At 45.9% G+C, this 17,771-nt stretch overlaps 2 protein-coding genes across 17 annotated transcripts in view; one reads left to right on the forward strand and one right to left on the reverse strand.

The window, feature by feature from the left end:
- Positions 1–7,160: 7,160 nt before the first annotated feature.
- On the reverse strand, positions 7,161–10,414 carry JUN (Jun proto-oncogene, AP-1 transcription factor subunit). The gene has a single exon (XM_002750880.7). It carries the CDS (start codon positions 9,441–9,443, stop codon positions 8,439–8,441), a length of 1,005 nt encoding a protein of 334 aa, XP_002750926.1. The 5' UTR covers positions 9,444–10,414; the 3' UTR covers positions 7,161–8,438.
- Positions 10,415–10,537: 123 nt separating this feature from the next.
- Positions 10,538–17,771, forward strand: part of LOC128928178 (uncharacterized) — a 173,414-nt gene continuing 166,180 nt past the window's right edge. For 7 of the 16 annotated variants that reach the window (XR_013520116.1, XR_013520117.1, XR_013520118.1 and 4 more), the window contains exons 1-2: positions 11,536–11,686; positions 15,210–15,314. Coding sequence is in view for 2 of the 16 variants with exons in the window: in XM_078331997.1 (XP_078188123.1) it covers positions 11,685–11,686 (2 nt within the window). In the remaining 14 variants the exon portion in view is untranslated. Of the gene's footprint in view, positions 10,601–11,535; positions 11,687–12,624; positions 17,141–17,771 lie in introns of those variants that run through there. The other 9 variants (XR_013520114.1, XR_013520115.1, XR_013520131.1 and 6 more) reach the window with 3 other exon arrangements.

Genomic DNA, 17,771 nt, shown 5'->3' on the forward strand with positions numbered 1-17,771 from the left:
GGCACAATCTGGGCTCACTGCAACTTTCGCCTCCCAGGTTCAAGCAATTCTCCTGCCTCACCCTCCCAAGTAGCTGGGATTACAGGCATGAGCCACCACTCCTGGCTAATTTTTTATATTTTTAGTCAAAACATGGTTTTACCCTGTTGGTCAGGCTGGTCTCGAACCCCTGACCTCAGGTGATCCACCTGCCTCAGCCTCCCAAAGTGCTGAGATTATAGGTATGAGCCACCATGCCTGACCAGTACCTCATTTCTTGATGTGTTTGTTTAGAAGTGTAGTGAAGAACAGTGTAAAAGGCAGAAGCTCTGGTGCCTTTTTGGCTCTGAAGTTTGGCAAGATAGTTTTTTTCTCTAAATCTCATCTTCAAAATGAAATAACAGTGCCTGTGTGGCAGAGAAGGTGTAGAGTTCAATGAAATAGAAATTTACATGGCAGTACTATGTAGGAGCAAGGTCCTATGTAGACAAAGCAAGTTCTTTGGAGTCAGGAAGAGTTGGATTCAACTTGAGCTTCCTCCATTCACTTATTTCATAAACTTGAACAAGACCTGATGCTCCATTCTCCCACATATAAAATACAGCCTTAACATCTACCTTGGAAGTCCTAGCACAATTCTTGCTACATAGGAGAAATTTAGTAAATGGTATCTATTATAAATACTATATCGGTGTCAGTTTTTATTATGCTTGTGGCAGGCATTATTGGTTTCTACTGGAGAATATTGTTCCTACTGTTGATTCCTACTAGAGTTAGAATATACTGGGTAATGCTATGAGAACAAGCAACACTCAAATTCAATGCTTTAAAGCAACACATTTTGGGGGGATTTTGCTCTTGCTAAATGGTCACTGTAGGTATGCTGGTGGTCGGAAGCTGTGGGAGAGGAGGGTAGACTCTGTCTACATCACTGTCATTTAGGGACACAGGCTGATGGACATTGCATTCCTGTGTGTCCACAGTTGCCAAGGGAAGGAAAAGCGAATATGGCAAATCTTATACTTGCTCTCAAAGCATCTGTCTGGATGTGATATATCACCACTGCTTGCATTTCATTGGCTGGCGCAAGTCAGAAGGCCTCTCACTTAACTTCAAGGAGGTAGGAGATAGCGAAGTGCAAGCAATCATAGTGGGCTCATTTCCTAGTCATGAATGCTTTGGGGTTTAGGAATATGACCTGCTCCTGTCCAACAGGATAAGAGGGCAAGTCCACTGGGGTGGAGGTAGGGAGCTGACAGGAAGATTTCTCTCTTTAACAAATACAGAAAGATGGTAGTAAACATTAAATTGCTGGTGATCATTGTGTTGACCTATGATGCTGGAACTGCTGCAGGTATCTTGAGTGCACACAAGAAATTTCCTTGACACACTAAGAATAGTGAAATGAAAAGATGGGAGTCACCTGAACCCATGATTATATCACTGAGCCACTGTATTAGCCACTTTTGGACTTGTTTCATATCTAGACTTCTGATTTCCATTGCCTCTTCCGTTGCTGGCCCCTGCAAGCATCCTAACTGGAAGAATGGTCAAATACAACAACACAGGTGCCTGCCTGCCTATCTTTCTCCAAGATAAGATAGTATCAGGAAAAGTTCCCCCTTCAGCATGAACCTAAGCTGAATCAATATATCCTGGAAGAGATTAGTCATTAGCACAAGCTGATGAACACACAATCATGAGGATATATCAGAAACATTCAAATTTTGTCCAGGGGGCCAGTGAGTACCTACAAACTAAGAAGGCAATAACTATATTGGTGATCTGGTAACACCATTGTTTGAAGCAATAATGAGGCAATCATCAAGCAATAATTTTAGTGGATGTATATGAAGGAGGTTTATATAGCAAGAAACTGTCAGAGTTTCTCAGCACAGAAGTGTTCTCTTCTCTCCAGAGAAGGGGAGTTTGCAGAAGGGCAAAGAGAGTTCATTAGACATTGCTGCGGCATGGATGAAGTATCCCAGGAGACTATCTGATTACCTTTGCTCAGATGCAGTGTACATCAAAAAACCTTCTGATGTCTAATTCAGTCCTCAGAGTTGTTGATGTAGCAGTAGGGGCTTGTATGGAGTAAAAGACTCAAGGTCACCAGGGTTTCTGTTTCCTGGAACAATATAGGAGAAAAATATGGTTCTTGATGCCTGAGGACCAAATTGTGCCCCACCAGTTACTGGAGGCATGGCTTCAACAAAAGCACTTAGAACTCACTGAGAGGTGGAGCTTCTGCTCCCATGCACAACTACTATCAACGAGCATCCTCAGAATAGTGGTGAAAATAACATGAGGTCGAAGAGGCAAAAGAGCTTTGGAAATTACAAGAGTATGGACGGATGAGTACAAATCTCATTGTTCATCACTCTTTCTTTTGCTCAGTGTACTCCAGAGACTCAGACCTTCTCATAACTGCTAGGGTGCACCAGAGACTTTCCCAGGCTCTCTCTCATGCTGATTCTGCACCTGAGATGCCCCACCCCCATTCATCTGCTCTCCACCTGGAGAACTCTTAGTCTAAGAATTCTCAGCTCAAGTAGTTCTCCAGAAATACTTTGTTGCCAACCTAATTAAGATGTTCTCTTTATTCATGCCCAGTTATTTTTCTTCATTGCACTTTAATCATATATTTTTTGTGTGTGTTTCTTTTCTTTTCTTTTTTTTTTTTTTGAGATGGAATCTCTTTCTGCTGCCCAGGCTGGAATGCAGAGGTGCCATCTCAATTCACTGCAAACTCCACCTCTCAAGTTCAAGCGATTCTCCTGCCTCAGCCTTCTGAGTACCTAGGATTACAGGTGTGCACCATCTCGTCCGGCTAATTTTTGTATTTTTAGTAGAGATGGGGTTTCACCATGTTGGCCAGGCTGGTTTCAAACTCCTGACCTTAAGTAATACGACCACCTTTGCCTCCCAAAGTGCTGGGATTACAGGTGTGAGCCACCGTGCCTGGTGGATTTCTTTATTTACTGTTTCTCTTAGCTGGATGATAAACTCCATGAAGGAAGGCATCCTGCTTTCACTCTTCTGTGTTCCTAGTTCCTGGCACAGAATAGGATTTCAATATTACTTGTGGTAGAAAATGAGGGCTATGGGAATGTAAAGTGTTATTATCAGTTCCCCCACAGAAGTTGTTTATACACCAAAGAGTTTATACAGTTTGGGTCAACTAGCCTCACTGAGCTTAATCAATTCTGGGTGATTAAAGTCAGGTTCGGTCTTGTAGCAGGAAGGACCAACTCTGTGCTGTCACCCGGGAAGGTGTGGCCTACAGGGTTGCTGGTCTGTCTCATTCACATCTGTTTATTTGAGTTTCCTGACTCTGAGCAGGTGGGCTCTAGACCATTTTGTAAGATGATTTTCTTTCAGGTATCAAATGGACCCAATAGAGAGGAAAATGTAAGTGTGGAACAAGCAGTATAAGAAGAAAGTAAAACTCCTGGTGTCCTTCTTTGGGCCTAATGTGTCAGAAAATTGCATAAGAAGAAAGGTGGCATGATGTAACCTGGACCAAGGCATCTTCTTCTCATTTCTTTCCCAACTCTAGGACTACTTTAAATACCACAGGCATTCTAAATAAAACTAAAAATCTATCTTTGGGGCCGGGCGCGGTGGCTCAAGCCTGTAATCCCAGCACTTTGGGAGGCCGAGGTGGGTGGATCACGAGGTCAACAGATCGATACCATCCTGGTCAACTTGGTGAAACCCCGTCTCTACTAAAAATTACAAAAAATTAGCTGGGCACGGTGGCGCGTGCCTGTAATCCCAGCTACTCAGGAGGCTAAGGCAGGAGAATTGCCTGAACCCAGGGGGCGGAGGTTGCGGTGAGCCGAGATTGCGCCATTGCACTCCAGCCTGGGTAACAAGAGCGAAACTCCATCTCAAAAAAAAAAAAAAAAAAATCTATCTTTGGTATTTCACCCCTTACCTAGCCTCTTCTTCACCAATCCGTCCTCCAAACTGTTGCCAGCATGAATCTTCCTCAAGTTGAGGGTATCATATCCCACTCCGTTTCAAATTCACCTACTTTTCTGCATCACCTATAGAATAACATGGAATGAATGTTAATTCTCAACCCAAGCCTTCAACTTCCTTGCCTCTTCTCCCTTCAGTTTTCTTCTCACACATTTCTTTCAAGCTTCTCTAAGCAGCTTTCAGGTCCCTAAACACAAGATGTTTTCTCATACTTCTATGCCTTTGCACACCAGTTTCTTCCCAATCTTTTCTGCCTGGGAAGGTCCACTGGATCAACTCAAATGCCACCTCTCCCATAAAGCATTTTCTAATAATGCCTCCTTTTGCTTGCATCTGGCATATTTCTCTTATAGCGTATATCTTTATGCTATAGAATAGTTTCTACGTCACCTCCACATTCCACTCTACCAGAATGTGAGTTCCTTACTCATCACTGAATCCCCACAGCCAAACACAGGGCCTCAAAGAGACCCAGGACCAGAGGAATGCTTAGCTTTGTAATGTCCAAAAGCAAACAACTCAAATCAGGTTCCAGAGTTAGGAAGGAATAGTTTTACCCTCTGTGGCCATTCCAGCTTCTAACCCTCTTCTCTTCTTCTATGAGATCCTACTTGGCCACCACAGAAGTGGGTGGAGGAGGCAAGGGGCAATCAAACTAGAAGGCATGGTGCTCTTTCCTTGGTTCAACAGTGCACTTCTCTAGTAATGAAATGACAAGGGAGAATAGATGAATTAGTATGATTCTTGTCTTAGCAAGCAAACATTGGTACTAACTTCTGGACTCCTGAAATATGTCTAATTTTACAGAAAGTCCCCTTTGTCACTACCAATAAAGTTGGTTGTTTTTAATGAAGACACATCTGGAACTGTTTTTGTGTCTGCCTAAGGACACACATAGTATCCTGCTCCATTTCCACCTTCAAAACTAATGTTTCAGGCAGACCCATTTTATAGAAGAAGATGCCCACTTGCATTAGAGGTAGAAGGGACACTCTGTGTGGCTGGATGTATGAATGTGCTAACAGCTTAATTCTTTTAAGAACACTCACTAAGAACTAGGCTTTAGAACTTGGGGGTTGGCCAGGTTTGACTTTGAGGAGGTGGGGGTTGATCCACCTGGAGTTATGCACCTGGAAATGAATGAAGTATATTTACTAGAAGAAACTAAGACTTGGAATTATGTTGGAGGAGTATTTGAGTTCACTAGTTGATGCAGCCATCAAACATTTATTTTATGAACATCTACTATATCCCAGCCATTGCATTAAAAGTTTGGGAGTCCATTGATGAAGAGGATAAGGTGCTGGCCAGGAGACACAGAGATTCATGATACATTTTGATAAGTGCTTTCAGGATTTTTGAAGTTACCATGCTCACTAGGGAACTGTTCATTCCCTTTGAAGATGGAGTTACCATGAGAAGCTTTACAGAGAAGGTCCCGCTTATGCCAAGCCTTGAAGAATGGGTAAGATTTATCAGTTGAACTATAAGGAAAGGTATTCCAGGGAAAGACGTGCAAGCAGAAACATGAAAGGGTAAAAGAGCATGGGATTTAGATTCATACAAAGATGTATTTCTGATAGTGGGCATGTAGCTGGTCAGTTCATGGTTTATTAACCCCTTTTTTTTTTTGAGTTGTGGAACTCTGTCTGGGAGGTTCAGATAAAAGCTAATAATCTCTCTCCTCAGAAGTGTGTGCAGACGCATACACACACAACTTTGTAGGCATTTTCATTGAGTTCATGAACCCTCGGTTCCAATAGACACAGAGGGTTAAATGTCCTTGATTGAATCATTTATTTATTTATATAACATATATATGTATAAAATAAATTAAGAGGATTACTATGTGTCAGTAGCTTCATCTGCTCAAACTATTAGTGTTACCTAAAGATTAACTCATTGAAGCCTCATAATAAACTTAACCATTGAGTGTTTACAGTTAATCTTTTGCCTCCAAAATTTACCAGAGATTATGGGTTAATTTCCTCTATCACAATTATTTTTTCCACCCCTTTTGATGGTTAGAATTTCAAAAATACACATTTAGAATGTTAATTGAAACAATCAAGCATGGGGATAGGCCTGAGTTTCAGACTTTTTTTTTTTTTTAAATACTGGAATCTAAAGCAAACTGGGGAGTGGTGTGGCTTTTCTGTGCTGTACTGTTGTCTGGGCTTAGTCTACCTTTGCAGGTAATTAATTCCCAGCCTGCTTATTTTTTCTAGTTGGCTCTTGTTTAGCTTCCACAGAGCCCCACCCCAAAGTGCTTTATTGTCCCTCTGCTATTTCTACATATGGTCAAAATCATCTCACCTTCCTGGTTGCTGACATCGGCAAATTCAGTTTGGCAAACTAGGCTCTGCTCCCAGTAACCCTTTGTTCAAGAAGTGTTATTACAAGGGAGAGCACATTTGAAGCTAGCAAGCCTGTCCAATCTCTTCCACTCCTAGATATACTCCTAAGGAGAAACTCTTTGTGTATTTGGATTTACAGCCACAGGCAGGATATTAGCACTCCCAGACCTGTTAGATACCAGAACACTGCTAATGAGCAAACAGCCCTGCCTCAATTAGTGGTTTGTGAAATATTCCTGGATATCACATTGCTTTTGCTGCCTGATAATCACACTGGCTCTTGGGATGAAAAGCAACCAAGCAAAAAATTGCTCCCTTGTTGAGCACTGCCTCGTTGATCTCCTAAGTTATATCTGTAGACAGAATTTAAGTTTCTCGTTTCCCAGAGCTGGGGTTTGATTTACACATGTAATCATTGTGTTGGTGTTCATGTTTTCTCTTGCGAATCTTTACCATAGTATTGGATTACTGTCTTTTGAGACTGATTCTCTAATTATTTAAACAAGGTTATTTTAGAAACAAATTAAGAAATAAACTATAGACAGATCTAAAATGCTAAACTGCTAGTTTCCTTAGACATAGGTGTTTATTTGGGGGTGAGGGGTGGTAGTAGAGAGAGAGACAGAGATGGAGAAAGGGCAGGGGGATTAATGAAATTGGGAAACTGTTTCATCCAGATCACCACTTCTAGTTTGACTTTCCCTAAATATTTTGCTTCTTAACTTACGAGTCACACTTCAGATTGCAGCAATGTTAACCTCAGCAACTGAAAAGAAATGCTTCAGTATGTAACTTGGGAAGAAAAAAGTAGTAAAGGGAAGCAATTCAAGATCGTTATTGGTATTTGAATACATTTATTGTGACAAGAATGCTGTTATAAATATTCATAAGCAAAGGCCATCTTTTTTATCTAGGAATTGTCAAAGAGAAGATTCCAAATTGGAAGGATACATTTTTTGTAAAATCTGCCACCTATTCTGGCTTTGAGAATAAGCATCTATTGTTAAATTTCTACTAACATTATAAATGGTCACAGCACATGCCACTTGATACAATCTCAAACTTTGAAATGTTTGAGTTCCCAGTGGGCCGTCCCTCTTCACTGCAACCCCCCAACCCGTTCTTCCAGCCTCCTGAAACATCGAACCATCCTTTGGTAAGCAATTCCATATAGACAGCTGGGGGAAGAGTATATAACCTGACCATAGCATCAGGTACATTTATTTCTAAAGTCTAATAGAGAACAGTTTTTACTGCTTGATAGTAAGAAGCACTGAGAGAGATTTTAATTGACATTCTTAACTTTCAACTCCACTTAGATAGCTAGTATCTATAGATGATGCAGAAAAGAGGTTAGGGGAGTACTTTTCAATAGTTTATTGCATTTTCTTAAATATCCTTTCTGGAATTTTCAGAAACAAAACATAAAAAAATTATATACTTTATTACAAATGGTAAACTCAGAGTGCTCCAAATCTCTTATTTACAAACAACACTGGGCAGGACACCCAAACAAACAAACAAGAAATAACTTACAAAGGCATGAAGCTGTTTATTGACAGTAATCAGCTTTCATCAAATTAAAAAAAATATATATGTACATACACAGTTAACGAAGGCAGGCCAGAAAGAGTTCATCTGCAGGCTCAGCCTCGCTCTCACAAACCTCCCTCCAGCCGCCCCTCCCCAACCCTCCCCCCCACGCTTTGTGTTCTTAAGGAGTACTACAGAAGCAATCTACAGTCTCTATTGCAGTTTGTAACCCCCTCCCCCTCCCCCCTTTAATACTGAATGAGATCGAATGTTAGGTCCATGCAGTTCTTGGTCAATGTTAACGAAAAGTCTAACGTTCCGTTCGCGCGGGGACAGCCCATCCGCAAAGCCGGGCAGCCCGCAGACGGCCGCTCCCTGGCTCCACGCCAAGGGAGTGCGCGCCAAGTCCTTCCCACTCGTGCACACTGGGGGCGCCGTCAGGACGCAACCCAGTCCAACTTGGATACCCTTGGCTTTAGTTCTCGGACACTTCTTTTTCCTCTCCGCTGCAACTTGTCAAGTTCTCAAGTCTGTCTCTGTTATTTTTTTCTCCGTTGCCCCTCAGTCCCCGACAGTCTCTCTTCAAAACGTTTGCAACTGCTGCGTTAGCATGAGTTGGCACCCACTGTTAACGTGGTTCATGACTTTCTGTTTAAGCTGTGCCACCTGTTCCCTGAGCATGTTGGCCGTGGACGCCAGCTCCGAGTTCTGAGCTTTCAAGGTTTTCACTTTTTCCTCCAGCCGGGCGATTCTCTCCAGCTTCCTTTTTCGGCACTTGGAGGCAGCGATGCGGTTCCTCATGCGCTTCCTCTCTGCCTTGATCCGCTCCTGGGACTCCATGTCGATGGGGGACAGGGGCGGCGTCTCGCCGGGCATCTCGGGCACTGTCTGAGGCTCCTCCTTCAGGGCCTGCAGTCGCGGGTGCTGCACCGGCATCTGCTGGGGCAAGTGGTGGGGCGGCTGCGGCGGCTGCTGCTGCTGCTGGGGTTGCGCGGGAAAGGCCAGGCCGGCCGCGCCGTAGGAGGGCGCCCCGCCGCCGCTGCTCAGCGCTCCGGGGTTGAAGTTGCTGAGGTTGGCGTAGACCGGCGGCTCGCTGTGCAGGCTGGCGCTGAAGCCGCCGCTGCCACTGCCCCCCGCCACCGAGGCCACCGCGGGAGCCACCATGCCCGCCCCGCTGACCGGCTGCGCCGCCGACGTGACGCTGGGATGTGTGTTCTGGCTGTGCAGCTCGGCCAGGGCGCGCACGAAACCCTCGGCGAAGCCCTCCTGCTCGTCTGTCACGTTCTTGGGGCACAAGAACTGGGTGGGGGTCGGCGTGGTGGTAATGTGCCCATTGCTGGACTGGATGATGAGGCGCTCCAGCTCGGGAGACGCCAGCTTGAGCAGCCCCACGTCGGGCGAGGTGAGGAGGTCCGAGTTCTTGGCGCGAAGGTGCGGCTTCAGGCTCCCCACTGGGTCGGCCAGGTTCAGGGTCATACTCTGTTTCAGGATCTTGGGGTTACTGTAGCCATAAGCTCCGCTCTCGGACTGGAGGAACGAGGCGTTGAGGGCATCGTCATAGAAGGTCGTTTCCATCTTTGCAGTCATAGAACAGTCCGTCACTTCACGTGAGGTTAGTTTGGGCTGCGCGCAGAAGTTTCGGGGCCGCAACAGCGCTCTGGCAAGCGGGGTACACCCGCGTCCCCCCGGGCCTTTGGCGGGGAAAGTTTCTCTAAGAGCGTGCGCGCCTGCTGGCAGTCGTCCCCGCTGCGCCCTACTCACCAACTCGCTCCTGGGAGCGCAGGGTTAATTAAGATGCCTCCCGCACTCTTACTTGTTGGCTCGCGCGCGCTGCCCGGCTTTGAAAAGTCGCGGTCACTCACTGAGCGATCTTCGGTCGCAGCGGTTCCTCGGAGCCCGCGGGCGAACTCACTTCCAGGAGCGGCGGTTCTCCCAGAGGCGCGGATCAGTGCGGACCCCGCAGTGGCCAGCCGGCGGCGGGTCTCGGCCGCCCGGACTCCGACGACTTGTCCCCTCCTCCGCTGCGAGGGGGAGGGGGCGCCCGGCAGCCGCGGCTTGCGCTCGCCCAAGTTCAGCAACCAGTGCGAGCGAAGCTGAGCGCACGTCCTTCTCTCGCGCGTCTCTCCAACGCCTTTTGGTCTTTACCGCCGTCGAGCAGCCTAAGGCGCAGGAAAGGCTTGCAAAAGTTCGCTCCGGGACTCTGGGCCACTTGGCCCGGGTCCTCCCAGCCGGGAAAGTTCTTTGCCGCTGCAGCCGCTCGCCGACGTCCCCCGGCGGGCGCGTGGGTACCGCTGCTCTCCGCCGCTGTCAGCAGCGCTTGGGCAGCGGGGTTCTTCTCCCGGGGGCGGCTGGAGACCAGGCTCTCCCCGCACTCCTCGAAACACCAGCCCCGGAGCCACAGGCGCTAGCTCTGGGCAGTTGGAGAGAAGATGGAAAAGAAAAGATTTGCAGCTCGGACTCTACTGCAGTCCTGGCTGTCTGGCTGTGTCTGTCTGTCTGCCTGAGACCGCGCACCTCCACTCCCGCCTTGCTGCTTCAGCCACACTCAGTGCAACTCTGAGCCCTTATCCAGCCCGAGCTCAACACTTATCTGCTACCAGTCAACCCCTAAAAATAGCCCATGATGTCACCCCAAGGCTTTCCCATTGGCTCGCGTCGCTCTCAGGGGGGCGGGCCCGCCCGTCGCCATGGAGACTCCACCCTAGAAGATTCTTCTCTAGGCCCGCGGAGGCTCACGGGATGAGGTAATGCTCCGTTGCCCTCCTACAGTCGGTCCCTTCTTTCTCCTCCCCTCCCCCTGCCGCACGCCTCTCGGCCCTCTCTTCCCTGGTCTCCTCCCCCGGCCGTTTTTGCTGGCCCGCCCGGTGCATTGTGGGCTGACGTCTTGGGGTTTGACTGTCTAGTGACGGTGGCTGCCGCGAGCGGGCGGACGCTCGCAACGTCTCTGGGGTGGGGGGGGGCGCTCAAGTTCACGGCTCCGGACAGGGATGCAGAGATGCAGGGGATAAGGGGACGCGGGAGGCCAGGGAACCCGGCCAGTTGTTGGGGGCCAAGGGTGCGGGCGAGGGGTGGTTGGGGTTTCTCCACTTGTGGGGCTCGAAGTCATCCGCCGGCGTCTGCCACCGCGCGGGGCAGGAGGCTGAGAATCCAAGTCTGTGGCCCCCCCCGCGCACTTCCGGGGGCGGGAGCACCGCCCTTAAGGTGGCTCTGTGAAGTCCCAGTTGGGGGCGAGCCTAAGGGCGCTTAAGTTTGGGGGCGGTCTCGCGAGAGTCGGCCCCCCAAGTTGAGAACGCTCGGAACTTTGTCTTGGTCTAGTTCAGGAGCGATGGTCCGCGGGGTCGTCTGGCTGCTCATAGAAGCCGAGAAATTTGTATTGCCCGAAACTGAACGCTCAGCTGAGTCTCCGTTGCACCTCTCTTCATCCTCCGGGGACGCGGGGGTTCATAGCTTTGCCTTGGAGGGGCAGTTTTTATAGTGAGAGCAATTAGTGGGTAACAGGGTCCAGATGGGAACAAGCATGTAGGCAATCCGAAACTTGGGGAAGCCCGGTGTTAGTATACTCCCCCTCCCGCCCCCGGACAACACGCACACGCTTAACACAGCACGCTCAACACACAGGCGCGCGCGCGCACACACACACACACACACACACACACTCCATCTGCGCCGTGTTGCTTCCGGGAAAACAAGCCCAGAAGGCGGCGGACGCTCGCATAAAGTCACGCAGTAGAACTCGGAGCCCGGGATAGAACCTGGACTTCAAATCTCTGCACTCCGGGCCGGGTTGTGGGCCCATATCCTGGGTAGCCTCTAGGAAGCGCTAGACACATGTAAGTGGTTCCTTTTCCGCGGTTGTTATTTTATCTCCCCACCACCCCCCCCGCCCCCACTCCTTAGGGACGAAAGTGTGTGGTGGAAAGAATCTTGAAGTCGGGAATCCTGGTTCTTTCGTGGCCAGGCTGCCACAGTGCGGAACGAGGAAATCATGGAACTTCTCTGAGCTTCATGTCCCTCATCTGCCGGTGGGGCCGATGCAGTATACCTCCCTGGGCTGCCAGGAGTTAGTGTGACAGGGTCGCCTACAGGACTAGGGAGGTGGTGGCCAAACAGCCCGCTTCCCTCCCCTGCCTCGCAGTTTCCATCCTCACAGAAGTCTAAACGGAATGCCAGGATATAAGAGTGCGATTTGGCAGGACCAGGTGTACTTTCCTGTGAGAAGCATCAGGGGGAGGAGGAGGGGGGAACAGGGTTAGAAGTCAGCTCTTTCCCAGGCCTCTGTCTAGAACTGGGGCTTGAAGTTGGACCTGCAGCAGTTTAAAGTTCTTAGGTTCTAAATTCGGACTTCACTGCTTCTGAACTTGGAATTCAGCCTTGGGTTCATTGCCCCCAGCCCTAAGGTATTTGCGGCTTTGAGTGTTCAGAAACCAACAGCAGCTGGTATCAGTGGGAAACCTGCCAACTTTTCTTCGCTCCGGGCACTCACCTAGCTTTCAGTGATCTGCAGAGGGTAACTGAAAGCCTACTGTGAGCCAGGCACTGAACTGGGGAGGGGGTGGGGTAGGTATACAGTGATAGCAAGATCCAGTTACTTCCCTCAAGGGGAGAACATTCTCCTTCTGTCTGTTGCTCTGAATCATTTTCTGTTGTAATAAGGGAGCTGTTGTTCTAAATTTTTTTATAACAGTAATAAAAGTAAGTTTCATGTATTAAACACTTATCTGCCAGGCATTCTCCTAAGCAATTTAAATATGCTGTTTTCTCCCCACAGCCGTCTTGAGAGACATATATTTTTATCCGGATTTGACATGTGAGGAAATAGGCCCAGAGAGGTTAAGTATCCTTGTTCAGGTCACACAGGCAGCTGGAAATTGACCTCAGGTCTGTGTTACATTCCCTTGTATTTTCTCTACTCTGGTAAACTTTCTTGTGAAGTATTAGTTATCTGCAGAGGAAATAGCGCTTGTGGCACAGAAGAAATTTTTTTTCTTTATCCTCTGATTGTACCTCTGTTCAGAGCTCCTGTATTTAGAAATTTCAAGACTTAGGGCTTTGTGTAAATATATATCTTTTGCCTAAGGTTCTGTATGTTCCTCTCTGCCTCATGTGGTTTAGTAGGCTGATCTTCTCCTTATGCTGAGAAATAGCATATTTCATCCAAAAAATAACAAATCTGTTCATGTTAACGCCCCTGCTTGGAAACCTTCATTGGCTTTTCCTTATAACCCGGAGAGTTCTGATTCCTATGACTGGAAGAAGGTGCTTTTCACAATCTAATTCCTTCTCTCTCCAGCCTCATCTCTCACTCCCAGGTCTATCAGAAAAGGTAATGTTATGCTGCTCTAACAAACAACCCTAACATATCAGTGGCTTTTTCAGTGAAAGTGTATCATTCCTGCTACATGCCCGTTGTAGGTTGGCACAGGAGCTCTGCTCACTGGAGCTACTCAATAGCTCAGGCTGAAGGAGGCTTCGTCTTGATAACCCTTTTCACAGCTATCTTGACTGTGGGGAAGGAACTCCAAACATCATGGCTGTCAGAGCATCCACCTGGAAATAGCACACATCACTTCTGCTCATCCACCATTAGCAAAAGCAATAACATGGCGATACCTAACTTTAGATCACTGTAATCCAACCTGGTGTCTTAAAGGGCTGTCCAGGAATATTTGGGGAATAACACTAAAGACTCTGTCTCCCTTTCTGTTCACCAAATGTTTGGTTTACTCTCCTTCCCCTGGTGGAATTCCCTCATTCTTTCTTCAAGGTAGACAACCTTGACCCATCCAGTCACAGCACCAAGCTGCCCTGTCCACTGTTTTCCGTGATCCTGGATTTGCCCTTGGAGAGTCTTCCTTTTCCACAGCTAAAGCAGGCATTGGAAAATATGCTTTTAAATAAGCTTTTAAAAGTTGGGGAGATGCAGAGTGACATTAAGTCTTGAATATGTGTAGGCAGGCTTCGTATCTAACTGATACAAGATTTCCATGTGCCAATAGCCACAAAGACCTTTTCCAGACATACTTCTTTGGTTTGCCATATCTCTTTGCTTTCCTGCTCTCCTGCCTGTTGACTCCCCTCTCTCTCTTTTGCTTTCTCACTCTTTTGCTCTTCACTTGATTTTGAGCACTTTGGGCTTATTGGATGTTGGTGGGAGAGTTACACAGGAGAGTTATACCTTTCCTTTTTCCCAGAGCCATTTTGTCCAGGAAAGCGTATGCTGGGTAAGGTCATAAATATCACAAGGTTCATACCTTGTGACTTGATCCTTACTTCAAGGCTTAGTTTCTTCAAGGTCCTTTTTTACTAAAAGCATTTCTTGATTTTATGTTTTACTAGTTGGGATTGGGAAACATTTGCCTCTTCTAACCATGCAAATCCCTGAATTTATAGATTTTCCCTATTCTATTTCATTCCTGATTGCAAATTTTTCTTAGCTCATCTTTGAATAGTTTATAGTAACTTTCAGAATGCATACAACCACCACCAACACACACTACTCACTTTCTGTTTTACAATCCTTTGTTTTAGTTCATCAGGTTTGTGATCTGCCTTGTACATTGTCACAGATGATATGTTCACCAAATAGAGCATCATCCCTTCAGCTTCTGATAGCAATGTTCTTAGTTATCGCCCTCTAAATGACTGTTTAACTTTATTGTTGTTATGCTTATTGTTGTTATTATAGTACCCAATATCTAGGAGCCAATTTTTATATCAGTCAGGATGGTTTAGGTTATGGCTGCCACAACAAACAATCCTAAAATCTCAATGACTTAAAAAACAAACTTTATATTTTGCTTATATTATATGTTCAAGTTCGTGGGACTCTGCCTAATGTGCTCACTTAGACACCTAGTCTGAAGAAGGTTTCATCTTGATACATGCTTCAACAATCATTCCATCACTTTGTCAGGGGAAAGAAAGCATGGTGAATTCATACTGGCTTTAAAAGCTCCCTCCTAGGAATGACACTATTTATTGTATTTACATATTATTGGCTAAAAATAGTCACATGACTATATCTTACTTAAAGGTTGGAGGAAAGTACAATCCTACTAGATACCTGGAAGTCAAAGAGCTGGAAATGCACACTTCGGTATACTCTAGGCTATACTGTGGTAGCAATCAAAAAATCTTACTGGGTTATAATCACAGAATTGTTTCTCACTCATATTGCATGTCCACTGATGTGGTTTGGCTGTGTCTGCACTCAGATCTCACCTTGAATTGTAATAATCCCCACATGTCAAGGGCTGGGCCATGTGGAGATAATTGAATCATGGGGGCAGTTTCCCCCATACTGTTCTCATGGTAGTAAATAAGTCTCATAAGATCTCATGGTTTTATAAACAGGAGTTCCCCTGCACAAGCTCTCTTGCTTGCCACAATGTGAGATGTGCCTTTGCTTCTCCTTTGCCTTCTGCCATGATTGTGAGACCTCCCCAGCCATGTGAAACTGTGAGTCCATTAAACCTCTTTCCTTTATAAATTTCCCAGTATCAGATATGTCTTAACTAGCGGCGTGAGAACAGACTAATACATCCACCATAAGTTGGCTGTGTCTCTGATTTACACATGTTATCTTTGCTCAAAGACCCTGTTCATGAAGCATCCTCTTTCTAAAACATTATTGATTGTCATGACAGAGAGAAAAGAGCATGGCTCTTAAAGCTTATGCTGAGAGCAATTTACATGGCCAAGCCTGGTGTCAGTGAGGAGGGGCAGCAAGTATTTTTGAATAGTAATGCAGCCTACCACACCCTGCACTCCACATTCCCTCCATTCCTCTGAGTCGCAGCCACCCCAAACATTTTCCATCCCTCTGACAGTTTCCTGTCTTTGCATGTACTTTTATTCCTAATCAAAAGGCCACCTGGCAAACTACTAGTCACCCTTCGGGAGCTAGCTCAAATAGTCACTACCTCTGAAGCTTTCCCTTACCCCATCTCCTGCTTCACTTCAAATAGTTATTATCCTCTTTGGCTGTCACCATACTGAGTATACACCTGAAGTAGAGAATGTTTTTCACGTGATCTTATGAATGTCTTCATAAATCTCTGACTCCAAATCCAGCAACTGTGTCTTATTCTTATTTTGTGTGTCCAGTGCTTAATACAGAGCCTGGCATATGGAAGCATAGAAGGTGCTCAGTAAATGTTTGTTGATGGATTTTTTTTTAAAAAAATAGCTTTTTCTGTGGTGGAATGAAGAGAGTGTTTTAATAATTGAGTAGCAATAGTATCTTATTTTAATACATAATACTGGAAAATGTCAAATTCCTCTGCTGAAGCCTCCTTAAAGGCATTTTATTAGCCCGAAGTAGCTAGGACTTCTCATCTCACTTTTCTCCAGCCACACTGCCTTTGGCTGAATCAATCAGGATAGCCTAAGTTAAGCTGTGATTAAAAATATTTCCAATATTTCCAAACCTCTGTGACTTAAGATAGAAAGTATTTTTTTCTTGTTCCTGCATGCTCATATGCTATAATTAAGACTTTTTCTCCAGACCTCAGTGTCTTAAGAAATAAAATTTTTTTCCTTGCTCCTGCAATGTGTCCATCAAGGGTTGGCAAGCGCTCTGATCACATCACCTTCCTCTAGAACCCAGGCTGATGAAACATTCACTTTCAGGAACATTTCAGATCTCATGGTAGAGACAGCTTCAAAGGGTCATCTTAGCAATTAAATGTCTTTGTCTGAAAATGGCACATGTCACTTCTCAAACATTCATTGACTTAAACTAGTCTCAGGGCTCAGCCCAGCCAAGCCACAAGGGGACAAGGAAGCACAATCGTATGGTGACCAGCCCTAATGGCTCCCACACTAGCTTTCATTTGTTCCTCAAAGAAAACTATTTGTTGTCTAAGAAACTTTATAAGAATCCTCTTGCCCCTTCCTTGTTTTTTGGCCAATTTCTGTCTTTCTTTGGATGTTAGCTTAAATGACAAAGAGGCTTCCTGTGATTTTTTCCCGATGTGCCCTCTCTCCATGTAAATTAGATTTCCTTCTTATACTCTCATAAGTCCCTATAACTTTTCTTTATAGTTATTCGGATTTGAGAAGGTTTATGAATAACACCCCTTCGTACCTCTGGAGTTAAGAACCAGCTGAAAGTTAGACACAGGAATCAAATGAGTGAGGATCAAAATATCAATTTGACAGCTAATACAGACTAGTTTGGAGGGCATGGCAAACATGAAGCCACAGTGGATTTCCTGATTGTCTTAGTCTGTTTTGTGTTGCTATAAAGGAATTCCTGAGGCTGAATAATTTATAAAGAAAAAAAAGGTATATTTGGCTCAAAATTTTGCTGCTTGGAAAGTTTGTGATTAGGCATCTGCATCTGGTAAGGGCCTCAGGCTGATTCTACTCATGGCAGAAAGTGAAAGGAACCTGGGGTGTGCAGAGATCACATGGGTAAAAGGGAGGCAAGAGAGAAAAGGGGGAGATGCAAGGTTCTTTTTAACATCCAGCTCTCCTGAGAACTAATAGAGCTAGAACTCACTTCCTGCCTCACCCCCAGGGAGGGCATCAATCTGTTTATGAAGGATCTGCTCCCAAGGCCCAAACACCTTCCATTTGGCCCCACCTCCAACAGGTGGGGATCAAATTTCAACATGAGGTTTGGAGGGTACAAACATTCAAACCATGTTTTACCCATACATTAAACTTACCTACTGGTTCCTGGCAATGATGGACAGTTGCAGGCCTTCTCCAGAGGTATAGTGAATGTATACATCCTTTGGATGAATTGACTCTGAAAAGAGAGAGCCAGTTTCTGATGGGGGCATGTGTGAGTCTTCCTTGTGAACTCAGCAATCTGATAACTCAAGTTACTCTTCTTCCCACGGGGAGTATATATAAAGGATGGAGAGAGAGGATAAGAGGGTTATTTTAGCAGATGTCCCATGACAG

The sequence above is a fragment of the Callithrix jacchus genome, chromosome 7 (assembly GCF_049354715.1).
Source record: "Callithrix jacchus isolate 240 chromosome 7, calJac240_pri, whole genome shotgun sequence".
NCBI lineage: Eukaryota > Metazoa > Chordata > Mammalia > Primates > Cebidae > Callithrix > Callithrix jacchus.